The sequence below is a fragment of the Falco cherrug genome, chromosome 2 (assembly GCF_023634085.1).
Source record: "Falco cherrug isolate bFalChe1 chromosome 2, bFalChe1.pri, whole genome shotgun sequence".
Taxonomy (NCBI): Eukaryota; Metazoa; Chordata; class Aves; order Falconiformes; family Falconidae; genus Falco; species Falco cherrug.
This window is the reverse complement of record NC_073698.1, coordinates 4,616,817-4,638,700: the sequence shown is the minus strand read 5'-3', so window position 1 is coordinate 4,638,700 and position 21,884 is coordinate 4,616,817. Positions and strand designations below refer to the sequence as shown.

At 43.3% G+C, this 21,884-nt stretch overlaps 1 protein-coding gene across 2 annotated transcripts in view; it reads left to right on the top strand.

The window, feature by feature from the left end:
- Positions 1 to 61: 61 nt before the first annotated feature.
- RSF1 (remodeling and spacing factor 1) overlaps positions 62 to 21,884 on the top strand; it is a 60,946-nt gene continuing 39,123 nt past the window's right edge. For both annotated transcript variants that reach the window (XM_055703315.1, XM_055703314.1), the window contains exon 1: positions 62 to 273. In XM_055703315.1, coding sequence (XP_055559290.1) covers positions 75 to 273 — 199 coding nt within the window. In that variant the 5' untranslated portion in view covers positions 62 to 74. The remainder of the gene's footprint in view (positions 274 to 21,884) is intronic.

Here is a 21,884-nt window from a genome sequence, read left to right as displayed (position 1 = left end):
GCTCGGCAGCGCCCCCTCCCTCCCCCCCGCCCCCTCCCCCCCTCCCCAGCTCCTTCTCCATCCTCAGGTCCAAGATGGCGGCGGCGGCGGCTCCTCCGGCTCCATCTCCGCCTCCCCCTCCTCCGGCAGGCCCGTGCTGCCCGGGGTCCTGGCCTAACTTCGCCGTCGTCTGCTCCTTCCTCGAGCGCTACGGGGCCTTGCTGGACCTGCCCGAGCTGCCCTTCCCCGAGCTGGAGCGCGTCCTGCAGCCGCCGCAGGAGCCCGGAGACCAGGGTGAGCGGCCCGGAGACCTCCCCCCACCCCTGCACTCCCCGTACGGCAGGCTGAGGGGGGGCCGCGGTGCTGGGGGCGGAGGGGGGGCCGGGGCTATTCCCCCCCCGCCTCCTCCCGGCCCCGGGGGTGGAGCGCGCTGAGGGAGAGGAGGGGCCTGGGATTCCCGGAGCGGCCCTCCGGGGGGAGGGGAGCCCTCTCCCCCCTCTGCAGGGCCCTTCTGGGTTTTTTTTTTGGGGGGGGGGGGGGAGCAGTTGTTTCGGGGTAGGGGGGAGCCGCCTCCCCCAGCGGCGGAGCATGGGGCGGAGGTGGGGGACCTCCTCCCTCCCCCCTCCCTGTGCCGGCTGTGACCCCCCTCCCTCCCCCCCCCCCTCTGGTTTCTCTGGGTTTGTCCCCGGGCTCCGTGCGGGCGGGCCTCCCGCGGGAAGCAGGATAAGCTGAAATAACTATTATTGTTCAGCCTGGCGCTGGCAGCGGGTCTCTTTCATCTACTCCCTTCCCCTCGGCTTGGGGGTCGCCTCGCAGCCCTCCTTCCCGCCCCCCCCCCCCCCCCCCCCATGTATGTGTCCTTTTTTTATATCTCCCCTGAAACAAGAAGGACACGCACCAACACCCGGAGCAACGTCCTGATCTTCTTTCATACACGCACCCCCCTTTCCTCTCTGTCTGTGTGGGGGTGAGGAATTGGGGCGGGGGGGGGGGCACAGAGAAACCCTGAGCCCTCCCCACGGCTGCTGTTGTAGGCCATCTCCTCCCCCCACACACAGACAGCCATTGTGTGCCATCTCCATCCCTCTCTTCTCCTCCCCCTCGTCCCCTCTTGTAGTTGGGGGGGGGGGGGGGGGGGCGGGGGGATAAGCTCAGCTGCTTGAGCCTTCCCCACCGCCACCTGAGCTGTGCGAGGTGGAGGGATGGGTTATGCACTCCAGTTTGCTTTCAGGCTGCTCCTCCTCTCCTCCCCTCTCCTCTCTCCAGCAGCAGATTTGGTTGTCAGACTCTCTTAATTCCTGCTCCGCACAATGGATGCAGGAGGGCCCCGACCAGGAGAGCAGCCTGGGGAGGGCTGTGTGGAGGCGGCGGTAGGAATATAGAGAAGAAGGTGCTTGTTGCTCTTGGTCTCTTGTCTCTGTTACTGGTTTAGTTGTTGCCTCTGCACTCTTGCCACATAGGGAGACCGAGGAGCTCACGGCGCATGCTCGGCAAGGCCCCATAGAAACTTCCTGCTGCTGGAGAAGCCCAGCTCAGGGCTGCTTTTGGTCCAACAGCCCCTGCTTTTCCCCCAAAAGACACTCGCTCTCACCTCCTTCCCCACCAACCCCACCTTGTCTGTGCGGGCTGGTTTGATTAAATCGGCACTAGGTACTTTCTCATATAAAGGAAGTTGCTTTTTGCAAAGTGCAGGCGTCCTGTCTTGTCAGTTCGCAGCAGCCGCTGCTGAAATGAATAATGACATATGATGAATGTGTTGTGTCCTCATGTTGTCCGGTGCCTAATCAATGTGAAAAAGACAGGTGTGATCTGCTAACTTCTCAAAACAGGGTTACATTTCTGGAAAATAGGTATTTATATCAAAATTCCCCAGCACTCCGGTACCTCTTACGTTATATAAAGGGCTCTGTAGAAGAAGCATTGTTTTTGTTAAACTGTTGCAAAACTTATTCATAAAAACCTCCAACACACTTAAAAGTGTGAATTTTTAATGAAAATACTCCTTTAAAAGTGGTGACTGTAAAGAAAACTAGTGCTTTTACAGTGTGACAGAACGTAAGTGGGTGTGTAAGAGTAATTTTCTTGTGTGAACTGCAGAATAAATTAAAAGGAAAGGAGGAGATAGCGACCTGTGTTTTAAGTATATGCATTTGATTAAAAAAAAAATAAATTCCTGATGGCTTATTTGCATGACCTAGTGGGGCAGGGGGTTGTTCAGTAGGACAATGATTAGCGTATAACCCTTTTCTAAAAAGCTTTCAAATTACTTGCATTGTGGAGTTTGTGGTGTTGGTTGACTTGATACTTGCCAAATTTTTAAACTTTTCTCTGTATTGGCCTTTCTGTTTGGCAGGGGACAGGTTATTCTCACTGTTTTAGAACAGTCCCCCCCAGATGGCAGTAGTTTTAGCTTCTGAAAATGTAATCTCTAAACTACTTGGGTTTTTTTTGCTTGTGTCTGGTGTAGGTGATGTATTTGCTTGCATTTTCTAATCTGTAAGAAAAATGTGGAGGTGTGAAAAACACAAAGTTGGGTGATTCTTGATAATTTGTGTGACAGGGGTTTTCTTTTTCCTTTGATAAAACCTACTTGATAGGCTTGGTTTGTGGTGCCAGTAGCTGTTAGCTGGTATATTTTATGCTTTTGGAAAAAGGGTTGCAGTGACTAGATTTCTCTACATTATTTTTATTTCCATTAGTTCCCCAAAGTGGTGTTTTTAAGGGTACAAGTCATAAAGTTGGTAGACGTTGATTAAAAATGGAAGTGGGCTTTTTTTTTTCCTGAACATTTGTTATTTACCAACTGTAGGTAGTTTTCCTTGGACAGCAAAAGGGATTTTGATTTCAGTTATATGTGGTTAGTTTCACTTTTGATACCAGCCTTGCATGACAGTGGATTTGCATTGACAGTGATACATAACAAAATCTAAGCAAATAGCTACAAAACCTTGAAGTGTGTTTTTCTGAACTTCTTAGAATCTGGACCAACTTTCAAATGTCAACTGCCAAGTAACGGCTACTTGGAACTCTTCTCCATATTCGTTTTGCGGTCAAGGAAGGGAATCGGTAGTTTGGGGGTTTTGTTGATTACTTCTAACGCTGTTTTGATGCTCAGCAGTTTCAAATGGTTTTGATTATTATTTTTTTTAAACATGGCCTATATTGTCTTGTCTGAAAGGTTAATCTAGGAAGATGCCAGTAGAAGTTATTTTCTTTATATGAGGAGCCTCAAGGAGAACTAGAAGCTCAAGTTTGAATGTTGTTCAGTAGTTGTATAACAGCCATATTTTCTTTCCTGTTAATAATTAGAACAAAGAGCTTGTTCATTATTAAGGAAACAAAGTATAACCTTCCCTTACAGGAAAGGATGCTGAGCAGATGTTGACAGCTAGGAAGCTATCAAATATTTCTTAGAGGGATTTTAGATTTTTGTTAAGGCTCAGACAACACTTGAACTTTGCCCTGTCACCTCTCTTACTTGAGAACTTCAAGAGAAATAGTAATGACAGCAGTAGTCACTAGTTTTCCATAGTAGTCTTGACTAGTTTAGATGTCAAGTTAACCTGTATTAGTAGTGGGTTAGATGTTTTAACTGTCTGTACACGAGTATGGTCTTGTCTTAAAGTGTGCAAACCAATTTAAATATGTTCTTTGGGATTTAGTGGGTAATGTAAATCATGCTTGAATAGGAAAATAAGAGTGTCTGCTGTTGATTTCACCTGTCACTATTGAGTGGTGGGATAAACAGGTAGCTGTGGAAATAATCACCTTCTTATGAAGGCTTTATAATAAAATAGCTTAACTTTTCTGGCCGGTGGCTCTTTTGAAAGTTGCAGCTATTCAAATAAAGTAATGAGATCTATAGTTATGTAGTGAAGATTTTATTTTATGAAGAATAATTATCTTTAAGAATGCTTATTTTTGTTTTACATACAATGTTGTGACTTGAGTTGCAATTATGACAATCTTGAACTTCTTTGAAAAGAATGAAGTCAAGTGTCTAATCAAGATGGTGACAGTGTTAACTCACAAAATTTGCTAGTTGATATGTCTCAAAAAGTAAATTGTTTCTTGTAGGATTTATTAAAAAACAAATGTGGTGTTTTAACCCCAGCTGGCAGCTAAACCCCACACAGCTGCTCGCTCGCCCCCCTCACAGCGGGATGGGGGAGGGAATCAACCCACAGGTTTTCTCACTTTTACTTTTTTGAGATAAAGACAGTTTAATAAGTGAAGCAAAAGCCATGTGCGCAAGCAAAGCAAACCAAAGGACTCATTCACTGCTTCCCATGGGCAGGCAGGTGCTCAGCCATCCCCAGGGCAGCCAGGCTCCATCATGCATAATAGTTACTTGGGAAGACAAATGTCATCACCCCAAACATCCCCCCTCCTTTCCTTTTTCCCCCACCTTCGTATGCTGAGCATGAAGCCCTATGGTATGGAACATCTGGTCAGTGGGGGTCAGCTGTGCCAGCTGTGTCCTGCATGCCCTCCCAAGTTCTTATGCCCCCCAGCCTACTCACTGGCAGGGTCGGGTGAGGAGCAGCAAAGGCTTTGGTTCTGTGTGAGCACTGCTCAGCAATAACTAAAATATCCCTGAATTACCAACGCTGTTTTCAGCACAAATCCAAACGGAGCCCCATACCAGCTATTGTGAAGAAAATTTACTCCACCCCAGTCAAAACTAGCACAGCAACCCAATATATGATTTAACTGGAACTTTTGAGGGCTGGGAGATGTCAGTACCCCGGTATTACTGTACTTTGAGATGCATAACTAAGTTAACAATACAGATCATACTACAGTGTGCTGCACTATAGTATCTCTTTTGCCTCTGCTTGCTTCTGAAGGCAAAACTGCAAACTGAAACAAATCATCACAGGAAGCCAGTACTTGTTCTCCTTGTTCTAACAAACATATGCTGTCTTTATTATTTTTTTTTACTAAGTTTTTACTTGCAACAGAGGAGCAGTTGCAAATTTAAATACTAAATATATGTGATAGAGGAGAGCAAGAACTATATCTGTATTTAGGGCTGTTTTTAAGGAACCATGGTATCAAATCACCACCTCCTTTGTAGCTTGAGAATTGGTATAAATGTTAATTAAGCACTTGGTCTCTTGTGAATGAAAATATTAGTAGAATGTTAGCTTGCACAACAGAGATCTAATTTTACACATGACTACGCAAAACACTCACTGGTTTGCCAGGTTCCCTAGTCTGTGAATGGGGGAACCTCTCCCGGGGGTGAATGGCATCTTCCAAAGTGTGTGTGGCTGTGTTAGCTCATGAATTTTTGCAGTTTTTTTCATAGCAGTATGGGGTTTGATTTATCCTTGATTGAAATGGTAACAAATATGCATGCTTTGAATATTCTTTCAGTAAAATAGCAAACTTATATGAAAATCTTGCCAGTAATGATCGTGCTGAAGGTGTTCTTGAAAACAGCAAGTGTGTTTTGGTGTGTGGATTTCCAGTCCGAGGCAATCCTGTATTCTCACTGGAGCTCAGACTTCTTCATCTCCTTTGACTCTTGACAATTACCCTGACAGATTGACCCAGCCTAGAAGTTTGTTGCTTAATTATGGCGTCAATGTCTTGTGTTTGGTTGGAGCTTGATAATAAAAACACTCTTCACGTGTTGGCTCGGGTTTAAGTGGTGTAAGAAAAGACATGATGAGATGCAGATGCCTGGTAGCAGGTCCATTTTTTTAAATCTTTTCTCCCCTTCCCCTTTTCTGTCTTTATAATGAGAACTGAGGTTTAACGGCAGGTGCTTGTGGAAAATCTGTGCAAGCCATTTATGGTTTCTTTAATGTTTTTCAATAGGGAATACCCGATACTACGTTGTAGAACTGAAATATATATATACATATATATATATCTCTATATCTATATCTATATATATATAGTCTTTGGAGCTACCATGCTTCAAAGCAGTAATTTATGTTTTACAAGCTGCTGTAATTTTTCTAAAGCTTCTAGACACCTAACGTCTTTTCTCTTTTCAAATGAATTTGGATGCTGAAGTAATTTGTTTCGGTGGGTTATGTCAGGCATTTTATTGTCATTCCAATACTTCTAGAAAGCTTTACAGTGGTAAGCTTAAGGATCCTTGCCATTTTCTGAAGAAGTGAACAATTAATATTGACTTAAACTGCTGTTGAATATGGGAGAAACTTACCTGAAGCTTTGTAGCTGTTTCATATAGGAAGCCAAAGCCAACCCTATCTAATGACAAGGAGTTTGACAGACTTTCAAGCTCAAGATTAGGTATGATCCTAATGAAAAGGCAGTGAAGCAGAGTGTTCTGGTAATGTCATTGATTTTTCTTGTATTTGATGTTTGATATCAAGCATGTTTGTGTACTATTGATCAGAAGTTATGGGGTTTGATGTGACTCTTAAGTCATGATACATTGCAGAAATATGTAATATCTGCAGTAGATTGGTTAGTATTAAAAGTAGGCAATAAGTGTGTTATGGAAGTACTGACTGTCATGCTATTTTGCTTAAATTTTAATCATTGATACTGTACTTGAGATTTATTAACTAGTTCAGTGCAGAAAGATTAATTCATGTGGTGTCCTCTTACGTAAATGAGCAAGTTCTGACATCTAACGTTGGTAGCACCTGTAATGCTGGGTGGTTGAGTTTATTCGCACACTACGTATTGCTGAATCTTCATTAAACATATTGTGTGGCTCTATCACTATTACAAGCTTGCTTCTGCCATAAAGCTGTATCAGCTAGTCAGAGGTAACGCTTTTCATCTGCGCTGCAGGTCTGAGTGTTCTTATCTTTTCACACTTTTTCCTTTATGAGTAAGAAATTTAACTGCTGTTCTGAATCAGTCAAGTAGTTATCATGTGAATGCAGGCTGAACTTAGTGTGTATACGTGGAATATAAGTAATCGTCGCGTTCCTGCTGCACTCGAGGACTGAACCAAAACATTTATGTCAAAGCCATTAATCTACCACCTGTTAGTAAAATGCAGTATTCTTAACTTAGCAACAAACTATTGGAAAATAAAAGCATGTCTAGTAAACTGTAGAACATAGTGTATTACTTCTGTGCTTGTTTCAGTTTTGAGCATGATGGAAGTGCTACAGCTCTAAGGTTTCTAGCCATCAAATGTAACTAATTTGTTGAAAGTAGCCTCCAGTGGCTGGGAGGTGAAATTCTCAAACAGCTTAAGAGGGTTAAATTCTGAGAAAGTAAGTAGCTGGGGTAGGCATTCTTTTACTGACTTCATGGCAAATAAGTGTCTAATGCAGAATAAACTCTTCTTGCCTACACTTCAGATTAATACGACTTTAAGGTCAGCACGCCTTACCCACATGTACTTTTCAGTTACTTGTTTTAAGTGAATTAAGTTTACCTTGGAATTAGTTAGCTTGTAATAGAGCATGGATGCATATCTTCTTTAACTGTTCCTATTTTCTTAGTTCTTCTGTGGCCAGACTTCATATCTTTATGCACATTGAGCTGGCATGTCAACTCACCTGAGTGTGCTCTTGTGTTTCGGTCGGCAATTCTGGTTTGAGCTAGACTCCACATCATCTTACAATCCTATATAGAAGACAGGAAAACACTGTACTTCTGGGGAGACAAGCAGTTCGTTCTCTTTCCAGCAGCACTGCCTGTCTGAAAGAGATGACAGAATGCCGTGTGGAATAGAAAAAAGGAACTCGGGATGCTGCTCTCCAGGCACAGATGAGCCGTGGCAGGACATCGGAAGACCCCAGCCAAAGCTCAGCCCTCCCAAGGATTATGCAGGTTCTGTGGGACCACGTGCCTCCATTGAGGAAGGCTGTATGCTTTTGGTAGGCAGCTTTGTTGAATTCCAGCCCGATTTGGATGGTACAGAACTGGAGGGAAAAATTTTGATATTACTCCCAAGTCACAGTCCTAAGGCTTATTTCAGGACAAGTGTATAAGGAGTGGGAATGCTGATGGAAATTATTCTGGCCAGCACGAGATGACATTTACTGAAAGCAGCTCCATGGGCTGTATTGTGGTACATTTGTGTTGGAGAACATTATAAATATCAAATTGAGTTCTGTGTGACGCTATCATGGCATGTAAGCTGGTAGTTATTTTTTGTCGGTGCTGCGCCTTGTCTTTGGCCAACTTGAGAGGTCTGCAGAAGCTGTAAGAGCTTCTCAGAGTACTCTCCCTGCATCCATGTTTGTAGCTCAGGGGCTTCCTGAGTTTTCTACACCTACGATGAAAGCAGGTTTTTTTTTTCTCTTGCTTGTGATTACTTCAAGCTAGTCTGAGAGCAGGTAGCAGCTATGTGTTTGCAATTATTAGTGCCCATTGCCTGGCACACACATGTTCGAGTCCATGCCAAAGCTGACATTTAGATTAGCTTGTTTATGACCTGTACTAAACTGGGAAGGTCACGAGAACTTAGGGAAAACTCATAGTATAGAAACAGAATAACTGTTTGTGATGTTTTCTGTGCTCTTTAGTATCTGATAAACTGCATGCTTCAGGCAGAAACCTGATAGATTTGGGAGGAGGGAAGAGAATCTACTTAGTGACTTGGTAATATTATCCTACTGGAGGCAGAAGACAATGACAGAAAGACTTTGTGTGGGGTGAGGAAGAGGGCAGGAGCTGCTTACTGATGGACTGAACTGGCAAGAAGGGGCAGGTGATGGGAAGATGATGAATAAATATCCTGCTGAAGAACATTGTGGGTATGTGCTCACTGCTGCCTCAAAGGCAGCTGTCTTGCAGTTCTTTGAAAGTATCCATTTTAACATCAAGATCTATCTGGGCCGTACAGCACTTCTTAGTGGTACAGCTGTGCTCCTCCAGGTTTATGGCAGCTGGAGTTCATTGAGGTATCCAGAATTTCATGTGTATCTGCCATAGTTGGGACAAATGTCTTCTGATTCTCACAAGACAATCTCTGTTGTGCTCCTCTGGGAGGAAATGCAGGTGTATGACTGGCGAGAGAGTTGAATTTGCCTTCCAAGAGTATCTTCTGATGCAGACAGACTGGTCTGTGTGCTGCAGAGATCACCCCTCCTGCGGTGCAGAGGCAGCTAGGCTGCCTGCCCGGGCTGCAGCGGTGTGGAGCACCCTCCCCTTGCACTGCAGGCTCTCTTCATCACTCCCTACTTGGACACTAGTGCAGGGGCAGAATAATGCGTTGGTGGCTTTGGCTGTGGAGTTCAATAAAGTCATCTGGTTAGTTCCAAATGTTAAAACCATTGAGAAATAATAAAACTCATATGAAGGTGTGTTAGTTGGGGTTTTGTTTGGGGTTTTTTCCTCCAACCTTGCAGCCAGAGAGAGCATGGGTTATGCCAGTTGTGGAATAGCAAGGTCCTGTGGCTGTTTGTAACACTAAGATGATCTTTCCACCCTATTTCATTACCCTTTCTCCTCTCCCCACTTCTCCCCAAATGAATGAACCCTCCTGTGCTTCAGTTGTTCTACAAACCTCAACAAACCATTTTAACATTAACAAGTATTTCTTAATGGCTTTAGCATTTGTCAGTCTCTCATATATGCAGTTTGCTATCGGCCTGATCCAGTTATTTCTCTTCCCCAAGAGCAAAACAAAGCTCTTAAAGCTTGAGCAGCAGAGAATTTCTCAGAACTACAGCAGAAATTGTGACCTTGTTGATGTCTGTAATGGTCTGGGGAAAACAAACAATTTCTCAAAGTGAGGGAGGGCCTATTTCTAAAGACTTCTGTGTTTCTGCAGCTGTGCTTTAGTATTTGGTTTCTTTCCATTATGATCGTTTAGATATTGTAGTACCTTGGAGAAAAGCTCTGCTTACCCTTGAACTTGCAGGCTTGATTGATACTTGACGAATGGATAGCAAGCAAGTTATACCTCGCCAGTTCCAGCCTTGAAAATCTTTTTCAAGAAAACTGTGGTTCTCAGCATAGAGCTCTGACTTTTTCGGTTGCCTTAGGCTATACCATTTTTCTATTCTATTCTATCAGTTCTGGTTGCCAAAGTCCTGAACCGGTAGCATGCTGAATGAAGTTGGTTGTTTAAGTTTGTGTGAAGTAATCACTTGATTTCCTACTCCACTGAGTGTCCCCCTGGTACTGCCCTGGCTATTTTCCAGCTCATCTACAGCTATCTAGTAGCACAAGTGCCAGGGCGTGTTCATTGTCTTTTAGTATTAATGACTATCAGGATTATAGTAGTTTCCTCCTGAGAGCAAAATACAGTGGTTCACAGAAGCTGTATTAATTAGTGGGTGATAGAAGTGTGGAAATTTTAGTCTGATCACAGAGCCTGTAGTGTGGCGTTCTTGTAGTTACCAACAATACATTGCAAGAAAGCATCCAAGGTGGAGAGCTTCTATTAAGTGGGAAAACAATCCTTTGAAATGTATGTTTAAGCTTAGACAAATTCTGTAGCCAGACAGTATTAGCTGACTTCCTAAATAACACGTTAGCTATCTGTATGAAGGTTAAGAAAGGTTAGCAGCAGGTAAGAAAACCTGATACAGTAACAGAGGAGCTTTTGGAAGACCTCATCTTTATAAGAAGGGAGACCAGAAGGACTAGTCGTAAGTCAAGGAATAAAACCGCTACATCCTAGATGGAGCATGCTTGCAAAGCTCATGAAGGTATCTGAATCCACGTTTGTCTGACAGACGGGAGTGGGATGGTAAAGATAAGTGTAAGGGCTAAATGTCCCAAGTTTTTCTGCAAAGTAGAAATTGTTTGAAAGGTGGAAATCTAACCCTGATGAAGTCAAGGAGGAGAACGTACTCATAGCTTGCAGTAGAAAGAAGAAAGCTAAAAAGTTCAGGGTGGATTTGGAGAGCATGTGGATGGAGAAGAGGTTTACATAAAACGTAGGTGTCTAAAATCATCAGCTACAATGCGATGATTAAAATAAGTACATTGCTGAGAACTTCTTTGTGTAAGGTGTCATTATTAGGCTAATTCATGCTATCTTTATTCTAGTTACGCTGCCTTTCTGGCGATAAAGATGAAAGATGATAAAACTGATGTGTTAGGAAATGATGTACTGGAACAGGCTGATAATGTGAAAGCATGCTGAGTTGCCAGGATTATATACTTATTTGGCTTTCTGTAAAAGCTTAGAAATACAGCTGGTAAAAATATAGAAACTCAGAGTACAAAGTGGAAAACAGTGCATTTTAAAGAGTCCAACAAAGATTTAGGGAATCAAAAGCAAGGAGCTTTTACATCTGGTTTTGATAAACTTTATGAAATTGTAATTTCATAGTTCTAACATTTGTATTAGTTATTCTCCAAAGAAAAGTATTCTGCTGTTTTCTTTTTGAAAGCATGGGTAGATTTTTTTGAAACATTGATAGATAGATCATGCTTGACAGATACGTATGTATAGATAACAAAGTCGTTCAAGGAGGTCACTGATTAAAGTGGTTGCCTTGTGTTCCACAGAAACCTTACCTGATATGATCAAAATAGTAACTCTCATGCCCAGCCCTTTCTTTGACATTATTCTTTGTGGCAGGAGGAATCAGGTGAGCCATGGACTATGTTTTTAACCATTGCAGTCTACAGCCCAATATGTTAATGCAAGCTGATGTTGCCAGTGGTCTGTGTTCGTGCTGTCCATTTTAAGTTAGGACTAGCGGAGGAGTGGATTTGCTTTCTGTTCATCCCTATATAACCTTCCCTGGCAGAGGGTTAGAAGAACATCAAGGAATGCATCGTACAACCATTCCAGCTAGGTCAACCACTAAACGTGAGTCAGCATCCAAAGTGATCATTGTTCGAGAGGGAAAGCATCATCATAAACCTTAAATTAATTAACCAACAGGAAGCTGGTTGGAAAAAGATGGTTTGGTTTGGGTTTTTTTGTCACTGTGGTATAAATACAGTAGAATTCCTTTATGGTATGGGTAGTTAATCTTAATCTTACTTACCAAGAAAACCAGAAGGACATGATTTGTTTTAAAAAGGTTTAAGGTGAAAGATGGCTAAACCAGCCTAAGGGGAGACACTGCTGGTGAAAAAATAGTATTGTGAATGGGCAACAAAACTGCAAATGAAACAGAGTTGCAAGTATGCCTTAAGAGGGAAAATGTTTGTGATGAACACAACCCAGAATATTTAAGATTACCTGTTAGCTCAACAAAATATTCTGGGTAGTGTTGTGATAGGTCAGAGGAAAGCACCCCTGTTAACATGGAACTGGAGTTTTAAAATCAACAAAATACCAGATAGCACCAAGAGTGGGCTGAGAATCAAATGTAAAAAAAACTTGGTGGTTTTATTTTGGGTATGTATATCTACCTCTCCTTTTGCCAATTTCTTGTTTGCCTTCATCTTGATTTCAGTGCTCAGCTGTGGCAGCTCCATCTTGATAGATAATGCACATATCGGTAGACTAAGGAGGACTGTACAAAAGTTTCTGGGGAAAAAAAAAAGTTTTAAAAATGTTACTATGAACCTCAGAGAAGATTTTGAAAAATGTACAAAGCAAGGCTCTTAGAGATTTGCATTCCTTTTATATTGTAAAACCAGAGAAATGGTGCATTGAATGAAATTTAAAATTAATTCAAACTTAAAGGCCTTTCACGTGTTCTGTAATTACAGTTGATTGCTGCAAATTATTAGTGAGGCTTAAGCTCAGAAAGATTTAGACACTAATGAATATTGACTTGTAGTGAAAATATTTTAAAATATAGCTAAGAACATGAAGTTTCTTGCTTCTAAGTTAAGCCAGGCTCTTGACTAAAAAGTGTTTAGAGATAACCTAGAGGCAGGTGATTTTTCTGGGTGCGCTGTGGGTTTTCGTTACCCATGTTCTGAAACAGCAGATGGTGGTCACTGTCAGGTTGAGTGCTGGGTTGTATGCACAGTGGCTCATCGTTTTCTTTTCCAAATGCTATGCATAGGCACGTTTCTACTGCCAACGTTTGCTTTCCATTCTTTTTACCTGTTTTGTGCTGTACAGGAAGGGAAGGATCTTCTGATGTCACAACTGTTAGGTTTTTCAGATACCGTTGTGTTTTTGGGAAGCCGGTTCAGTGGAAAGACGTAGGTGCGTGTTCTATTGTGGCACTTTCCTTCTTGGCTGCAAGTGAGCTGCCAGGCTCTTCCCCCATCCTGATAACATCTACCACGGTTGTTTAGGTTGGAGAGTTTGCACCTCAAACTTGGGGTTTGAGTGATGGCAGTATGCAGATGGTAGCTGGAAACTCATCGTCCCTTCAGGCTATTACCTTCATCTGTCTTTTTAGCTCAGATTAAAAGTTGTGTAAAAGGTGGCTGGCGGCAACCGCGCCTGAGTTATGGAGAGGTAATGGCACTGCTGGTCTGGCAAAGCAGCCTGTGGCTTGGAGGCTGCCTAGCCAGACCGTAGGTGAGGGCGATCCCAAAGCTAACAGTCTTGGCTACCCCAGTGAAGCTGCAAGAGCCCCAGAGTTATAACCGTTTCTTGCAATTAAAAGAATTAGATTAACAGGGGTAGATATTTTAATAGTGTTAGCAGGTCAAAACATGACTTTGCTTACAGAAGTTTATACTTCAGAGTTGGATGTTTCAAGGAATGAAACTTACGTGAATCCTCACTTTGTGTGCGATTCAGTTACCAGCTTGCAAGAGGCCACATGTGGTTTGCTTTTTCTTTACATTTAAAGAAGTCTTTATTTGAGACCTAAGCTTAAGTTGGTCAAAAACCACACCGTGGTTTTGTGTACTACTGGCACTTTGTCACACAACTGTCTCAGTTTTGTTTCTTAAATTTCTATTCTCACTGGTTTCCTGGGTTTCTTAAACAATGCAGAATGACTCGTGCTGGCTTCACCTTTGAAGTTTGCTTATGCCGATCCTTAAAGAAATCTTATGCTCACATAGTGCTGTTGTTGTGTAGAAAAATTGAGTACCACTCAGTAAGCATTTGGTATTTTACAAGTTAGTCACTGCTGTATGTTTAGGAAAATATAAAATGTTTATCTTTGTAGCATGGTTACATTCTTGTACTGCTTTGGGGTCCAATAAATGAAAAAAAAATATTTTTGTTGGGAGACCTAATTTTGCAAGACTAGGTTTTCAAAAAAAGGTATCTGCAATATTTGACAGTTACAGAGGAACCACCAAGAAACATTCACCTGTTGATATTCAGTAAAGTTTTTGTGGAAATGAAAGATGAAATTATGAATCCTCGAGTATAGATGAGACTTATTTGAAGCGCAGGTTGGATCACCAGTGACTAGGGAAAAAACCCACTATTTTTAAAGTGGAACCCAAAAAAGGGCAGAAACATCTTTGTAGCAGATCTCATCTAATACCTTAAAAAGGATAAACTTTGTTTTGGGTATTTTCCCCCCACTGAAGACTGAGGAATGATAACCTCTAACCTTAGTAATGAAACTTGTTTTAGAAAAGTGATTTTTATTCAGCCTGCTCTGAATTTTTTAATACTGCCTTTTTATGCAAGTAAGAGGTGTGGAATAAAGTGGTTTTATAGTATAATTAACATCCTTCTTCTCTTAATGGTGAAGAAAACCCTCAGACAGTACCTGAGAAATTTAGCAAAATTGACACCAGAGTTGTGTTTCTAGTAATTAAACAAAGTAAGAAATTAAAAAGCATTTAAATTTGTCCTTGTCATGTAAAAATAGGACTTACATTCCACTTATCCTCTAACAGAACACATTAAAAGGAAGTTGTTACATTTGTTATGGCAATGAAGCTGAAGCCTTCTTAACTACTGATGTATGCAACTCTATGTTCACATTTAATCTTGATTTTTCACTTATTTCACTGCAGTGAGGATACTTTAGTTTAACATAACATGATACATGCTTTTTCACTTGAAGTTACATGCTGCCATGCTTAGAGGATTGATTTTGTCTCCCAGAAATGTCTGTGCATGGATAAACCTTACGATCGAAGGTCAGATCTGCAATGGTAGTTCTGTCTAACGGGGAGCAGAGAGCTTAGGTAAGGAACAGTTTAAGAGCGAGATGCACCCCCCAGTAATGGTAACGCTCCTGTATCCCCAAGACCTTACGTACATTGGTTCTCACTGGAAGAACTTGCCAGACACTCTACAACAGACTTAATCTCACCGAATAGTTTAGCAGAGCTCAGGTGTTTACTTTAGGATGAGCTGACTCTTCCCAAAGTGTCTTTCTTGCCGTGGGTTATGAATGGATTATACGGAACTAGCTCAGGTGTAAATGCCTGCATTTGCTTAGATGAACCCTATTCCTATGCTGCTGCCCTTTCCTAGTTTTTAATGGCAAAATACCAAAAAAATTCTGGGAGATAGGAGCAGGGACTAAAGCTCAGGCTCACGCTTCCATTTCTTCTCTCTTTGGGCCCTCAAATCTTGCCATTTCTTTCCTTGCTGCTTGCCTTGTGACTGGGCCACCCTCCTAGGAGTGGGAGCTGTAATCTGGAACCTTCTGACAGCGAACAAAGGCACTGGGTTCAATTTTAGCACTTCTTGGGTTGCTGTGTAACTACTTGGTGTTGGATCAAAAGGTAAACGTCGCCATCTCGACGTCTTTAACTTCTGTCCCTTCCGCTGGCGGGCCCGGGTGCCGCCGCCGCCCTGCCCCTGCGCCCAGCCGGGCCGGGGCTGTCCCGGGGCCGCGGCCGGTGCCGCCCCCGCTGTCCCGGCCGCTGCTGCCCCGCCGGGGGAGGGTCCTCACCCCCTGCCCGGCCCCAGCGCGGGGCCCCCCGCGGGGCGCAGCCCCTCCGGCCCAGCCGGCTCCAGCCCCCCCGGGGGCACCGGCCCTGCCCGCAGCCCGGCCCCGGCCCGGGCTCCTCCCCGCGGGGCCACGGGCCCTGCCCGGAGCCGGCTCCAGCGCGGCCCCCGCGGGTCACAGCCCCCCGCGGGCACCCCCTGCCCCGGGCTGCGGGGGGGAGCTGCTCCCCCGCGGGCTCCGTGGGCTGAGGGGCACAGCCTGCCCCGCCGGGGGCTGCCCTGCCCTGCCCTGCCCTTCCCCGCGGGCTGCCGGGGAGCCTCTGCTGCGGCGCCCGGAGCCCCCCCGGCCTCCTCCGGCCCGGCCCGGCCCGGCCCGGCCCTGCCCCGGGGGGGTGCGGGGCTGCTGCTCGCCCCTCCCGGCCCCCCTCGCTCCCGCCGCTGTTGCTGTTGCACAGTGACATTAACTTTTCCTCCTTCTTAAATCAGTGATCCTGGAGGTGCTGCCCCTCTCACTGACGACCCGCCACTGGCCAAGGACCGGCCCATCTTGGAGCCAGCTGGTTGGCTTCATCGGACATGGGAGAAGGTTCCAGCAGCTTCCCACAGAAGCCACCCCTGTAGCCCCCCCACTATTAAACCCCAGTACACCGACAAGTGTGAACTTCCATTACTGTAATGGCCTGCAGATGCCTCAGTCCAGACTGAGTTCTGGACTGAAATCCTGGTTTCAGTACTGACCTTTCCAGAGAGGTGTTGCGTTGCCAAAGGTGTGCTTCCAGCATTTCCTGTTGTAGAGCTGAAGGATCCAGTCAGATCAACCCGCCTGGTTTTTTACTAGGACTCCTAACTCTGCTTGTGCTTTCTGTAAAGACACCTTGGTGCCTAACAGGCAGAACAGGGCACCTTACCTCTTCTTACATCTCTGTGGCATGGGTAGGTGTGTTCTGCAGCATGCTCCCAGTGCCGGAGCTGGGCATGCCAAGTACCATTGGCTGCAGGTTTTCCCTGCCTAGGTCATCTTCTAGTGGAAAAAAACCTACTAAATTCTTCCTGAAGTGGATTGATTTATCTTAGTGTTTTGGGAAGCCATGGAGCTGCATTCTTGCACAGAGGAGCTGTGAAGCACTCCAGAGTCCACTACTGAAGTGTAATCTGTGTGATTACTTTTCACCTTTGTCATACCTACTGTTTATTTGAGAATTATAATGACACAGTTAAGTGCTAAGGAAGGAAATTAGGAGGATTTTCTGCTCATAATGCAAGAGAATCCCAGAGTCACTTTAGAAGATCTTATTTCCTGATTTTTACTAGCCAGAATGAAAGATACATGTGCTGTTGTGTCTTCTGTTTGTAGGCAGGGGTCCCAGCAGTTTCAGTCAGGTGATTGCATATGCATGAATTAAAGATCAGCAAGTCAAGTGCTCTTGATTTTTAGGTGATTGAAATGCATGGTGTGGTCAGTGCAAGTGCTTGAACTGTGAATTATGTCAATCTGTTACAACGTCAAATGTTTTGAATACCTGTTTTTCAGTGCTTGTTTGCACATTGCTAAGGTAGCCTGATTTTTCTCACTCACTGCTCCTGTGTCCAGAGTTTGTGGACTGGAGCCCATTTTTTATTCAGTACATTTTTTTAGGCAGTAAACTGGGCTTTTATTTGCTGTCTTTCGTTTCTGGGCTATTTCCAGTTTCTAAAATAGATCGTGTGCTATTTTTTCCTGCATTGTTTTCAAAGTAATTTTCCTTTTTTCCTACCTCCATTATTTTTATTGCACAGTACAGCATACTTTTTTTTTTCCCCTAAACGTTATGCCTTATTCTAACATCAGTCTTGCTTTTGTTAACCTTTCTGCTGTTGCTTAATATATCGGCTTGAAAAGCCCTGAACGTTGCTAGGAACTTAATAGCCAGAGAATGAAGCAGAGGGGACTTGTGAAAGATTAAACCATCTTCTAACTGCTAAAGGGCTGCTGAAAAACTGTGTAGGGATTTTGTTTTTAACTCCATCTTCAAGAATTATGCTGATGACAACGCGTATGATTTTTTTTTTAAATTACAGTTTTAGGTATAGTGAGAAGGTGACTGGTGGTTGTGTAGGCATTGGAGAGTGTAATCAGATTGATTTGTGGGCCATGGAAGAGGGTAGAATAAAAAAAAGAATAGCAGGAAAGGGTGCTCAATAACAGTTTTGACAAATAGGTGATAAATTCTAAATATTTGATAATAATCTCGTAGCTAAAATCAGAGCTGAATTTTAAAGTCACATCCCAGTTGCGGTGAGGACTAATGCAGCGAAGTCAGTTTGCAACTGATAGCAAGGTCTGTTAGGTTGGTGACACAACTTCTACAGGAACTGCGGGGTGGAAAAGGCTTTTTGGTTCCAGTTGAAAGCACTGCCCACGTCGGGCACAATTCCTTCGCAAGCGGCAGTGAAAGAGGTGGTGTGCTGGGGTCCCTGCATGGGGATGGATTGGAGGGGCTTTATGAGCAAGACAGAAATCTTCCAATTTGCTGAAAAAGTTTTGAGTGGCATGTGCTCTGAATAGTCCAGGCAAGCGGAGGGTCTTCTAATAGGTATTTGTGCAGATCGGAGAGATAAAGGTGCTCAGATATTTGTATGAAAATGATCTGGCTGCTGAGCATCCAGATTGCAAAGTATTTTCCTAGGATAACAATGTCATTTAAATGTGAGCGAGGTTTGTTTGTTTTTAATGCCTGCCAAAATCTTTCTAGGAACAGGATATAAAACTGCTACTTGGTGACTTGTTCTTTCTGTTTTGATCTTCGTTTTAATTACAGCATGTTTGATTGCTCTTTTCTTTCACTCCGGAGGCAGAGCAGTTACGTTTCCCACCCCCTCCCCTTCCTGTGTCTCTTTTGGGTTTTTTGTTGTTTTTTTATGGGCACACAGTTTAGTAGAATGATAATACTAAGTGGCTCAGCTAGAAAATAAGATCTTCAGATTGTTCTTTGAAACAGGAACTACTGCTTTTTCATGTCGGGATACACTATAAATGCTTCAAATGCTTCAGATGTTTTGGGTTTTTTATGCCAAGCTTGCTGCATGAATATGGGGCTCCTTATTATCACAGTTATTTGTCAGAGATCCACTGTAACTTCTTACCTCGTTCATACTAGAGGTTTGTAGTTTTATTTATTTATCATGCCAAGTTCGCACCAAGGCCATTGTTGTTCACTATGGTCTATAAACTTCTTGTAATACATCCCAACTACAAGGTTCTACAATTTTCCTTGCACTAAGAGTTGAGGTAAGAAGCAAGTTAGATAGTTCCTGGAGAAGAATATTTATGTTATCATAAACCAGTGCTGGTGCTGAAGGAGATACTATTCCCTTTCTTTTCCCAAGTGTTTTGCTAGTGATGAATGGATGAATGAATTTAATGAAACAGATGAGGAACTTCTCTTTCATTGAAACTAACCTAGAAGACAAGGAGGTTTGCTACCTCAGACTGCTCACAGGACTTCAGACTTGCACACAAAAATGAAGGAGAATATTAAAGGTGTTAGAAATGTGATCACTTGCCTGTTAGGTACTCCTGCGTCTTTTGTAAGGGCTATAGCCAACTGGTTTTAAGCAAGTATATGTGTAAGGGCTTGTCTGCAACGGGAATTAAGTTAGTGTGTGGTGGGCTCAGCAGTAAATGGACCACCTAGTAACTCTTCACCAGTGTCCAAGTGGATGCTCTTGCTTTTGCATGTGCCTCTAGCGCAGCTCCCTCCAGCATTGACAGCGCGGGGAGCTGAACATAGTGGAAGCTATCTTGTATTTGCTTGCCATTAAACTCTGCTTTGCACAGGGAGCTGGGAGCTGATACACATGAATTTTGTACAGATTGTTGTGAGCTAGCTTCCTTTAGTAGAAAAGGGAAGGTGGGTGATCATTAATGGTCCTGGTGATCTCTGCTGTCCACATGCTTAGCGTGGCTTTATTTGACAGTGCAGTCATAGTGTGCAGAGGTAATTTTGGTCAAGGCAGAGAGATAAAAAAAGAGCAAACTGTTAACGGAAATTTTTGCCCTGTATGTCTAATGAGTCACTTTTTTTCTTCCACTTGCCAAAACAAGCTAGGGTGGAAAAAGGTTTTACTAGTGTAACTGGGAAGACCTGTTTGTGTTCAAGAAGTACAAAAGCTACCAGCAGCCTTGTTAGTCCTCGTTCCCTTCCCTCTAAGTCCCAGGGCTTCAGGTCCCTTATCTCTGGAGGAGTAGAGGAGGCACAGGCTTGGCAATCCACATCAGTGCCAAGGACTCTGCTGTACATTGCACTTCTGATCTTCCCCTCTGTGTCCAGGGCTCCAGATCTGTTCTGATACTCAGGCTTTTTTATTTGTAATCATTTTCCAAACAACAAGTTCCCCCTGCACTCCCTCCAGACCCAGGGCTTGATCTGTTACCTGCATTTTCTGTTTTCCTCCTTTATTTCTGTTTTGTTTAGCTGAGTGTTCAGCTGTGAGCATATTTGTTTTGGCAGGGAGAACAGGCAGAGGTGAAATGAGTTATCATTATATAGGAAGGTGTTAATGGGTACCCACAACTTGGTCTTTAATCAGCGGCTGTGCAGGTGTTTGGAAGTTACAGCTTTTCGAACGGGATGATGGCATTTCCACATGTTCGTACTTTCTTCTGTTTCAATTTTCTGTCATTCCTGAATTTGTTAGAAATGTGTGACTGATGTATGGGATGTTCCCTGAAATGCTGCAGTAGATAGAATGGTGTTCAAGGGAATATTGTATGAGGCCCTGACAAGAGCCTGCCCTCCAGGAAAGTGCAGGTCTTAATAAATTGGCTAAGCTCCACCAGAAGCCTTATAATTGTATGTACAGTGACTCATTCTTTCTGACTCATGGCTTCTTCCTATGAAAGGTCTATATTTTTGAATATCTAGCAGATGGCACCACAGTTTAATTATACTTGATTTTCAGAAACAGTTTTTCTTTTAAAATAGCGCTGTACAATTTTTATTAGCCCTGGCATTTTCTCCACCACTTGAATGTGTTCTATGAAGGTTTTGGAGAGCTACTGTATTACTTCCAGAGAGATCAAAGTTTCATATGAGAATATCATGCAGATTTAGGGGTGTTTTTGTAAGTTCATCGCACTTCTTTGGCCAAAACCTTACATAGAATGGCTGTCGTGCAAGAAAGATAGTGCGTATTGTTCATCATTCCCTTAGGTGAATTTTTTAAAAATGCAAAACATTAATAGGTTATTATACCTGAAATGCATGATGCAGACCCCATTTGAATGGAGGGGATATTTTACAAAGAAGATGAGTCTACTGTTGTTATTTTTAAAAAACCCAAACAATACAACCCAAAAGTAATTACATCTCATGTTCATTATCTGTGGAATGTTACAAGTAGGAGTAGAAGAGTGTTGTAAAAATGAACCTTATTGATGTCCCACTTCAACAAAAGCTTGTCAGGAATTCGGTCTGTGTTCTGAACAAAAGTGAGTCAAAGTTACACAGGTTCAATGCATTTCTGAGACGACTATAGTCTTGTTTACTAGTGCACTTCTTGCCAGACAAGTGTTCTGGGAAAGAAGAGGTTTTCCACCACACTCTAGCCTCCCTACCACCCCTCCCTGAGCTGATGTTTCTGGGCAAGTCAGGTGTACGCTGCTGCATGTGATCCATGTATTATTTACAGCTACTTTGGTTTCAGTGCAGAGTTTGTTTCTCAGTCCTATAGGCTTCTGCTCCTGCTGTAGTTGAGGCATCCTGGCTGGTCAGGCTGCACTTCTCACACTCTGTAGTTTCTGCCTGCAAAGTAGACATCAGTTTTCTTCTCCAAAACTCCCACCTCATTCTTTAGAACAAGGAGGATAGTGTGCGATTCCTCCAAGCACTTACTAGGGACCTGGCAAAAAGCCAGCCTAAAGATCTGGTCATTCCTATTGTTATCATACATGGTAAACATCTTGAAGGGGTAATAAATAGAGAATGGATTTGAAACGTTCTGTGAAGTGTGTGAGAATAACCACATCGATACGTCATTAAGATCCTAGAAGTGCAAGAGCTGAAATGCTGGAATCGGAAAAGGCGTGAGGTTTCTGTAGGCGCTAACGTAAGTGCTGACCAAGGTTGTGCAAAATTACTTGCCAGTTTTTTTAATTTTTAACATTTTTCTAAGACTTAACACTCTAGAACAGGTCTTTATGGTGACTGGGGATTTGATTATTCGAAACAAATCACCCATGCTTCTTTAAACTGGGATTCAATCAGTATGTACCCATTAAAAA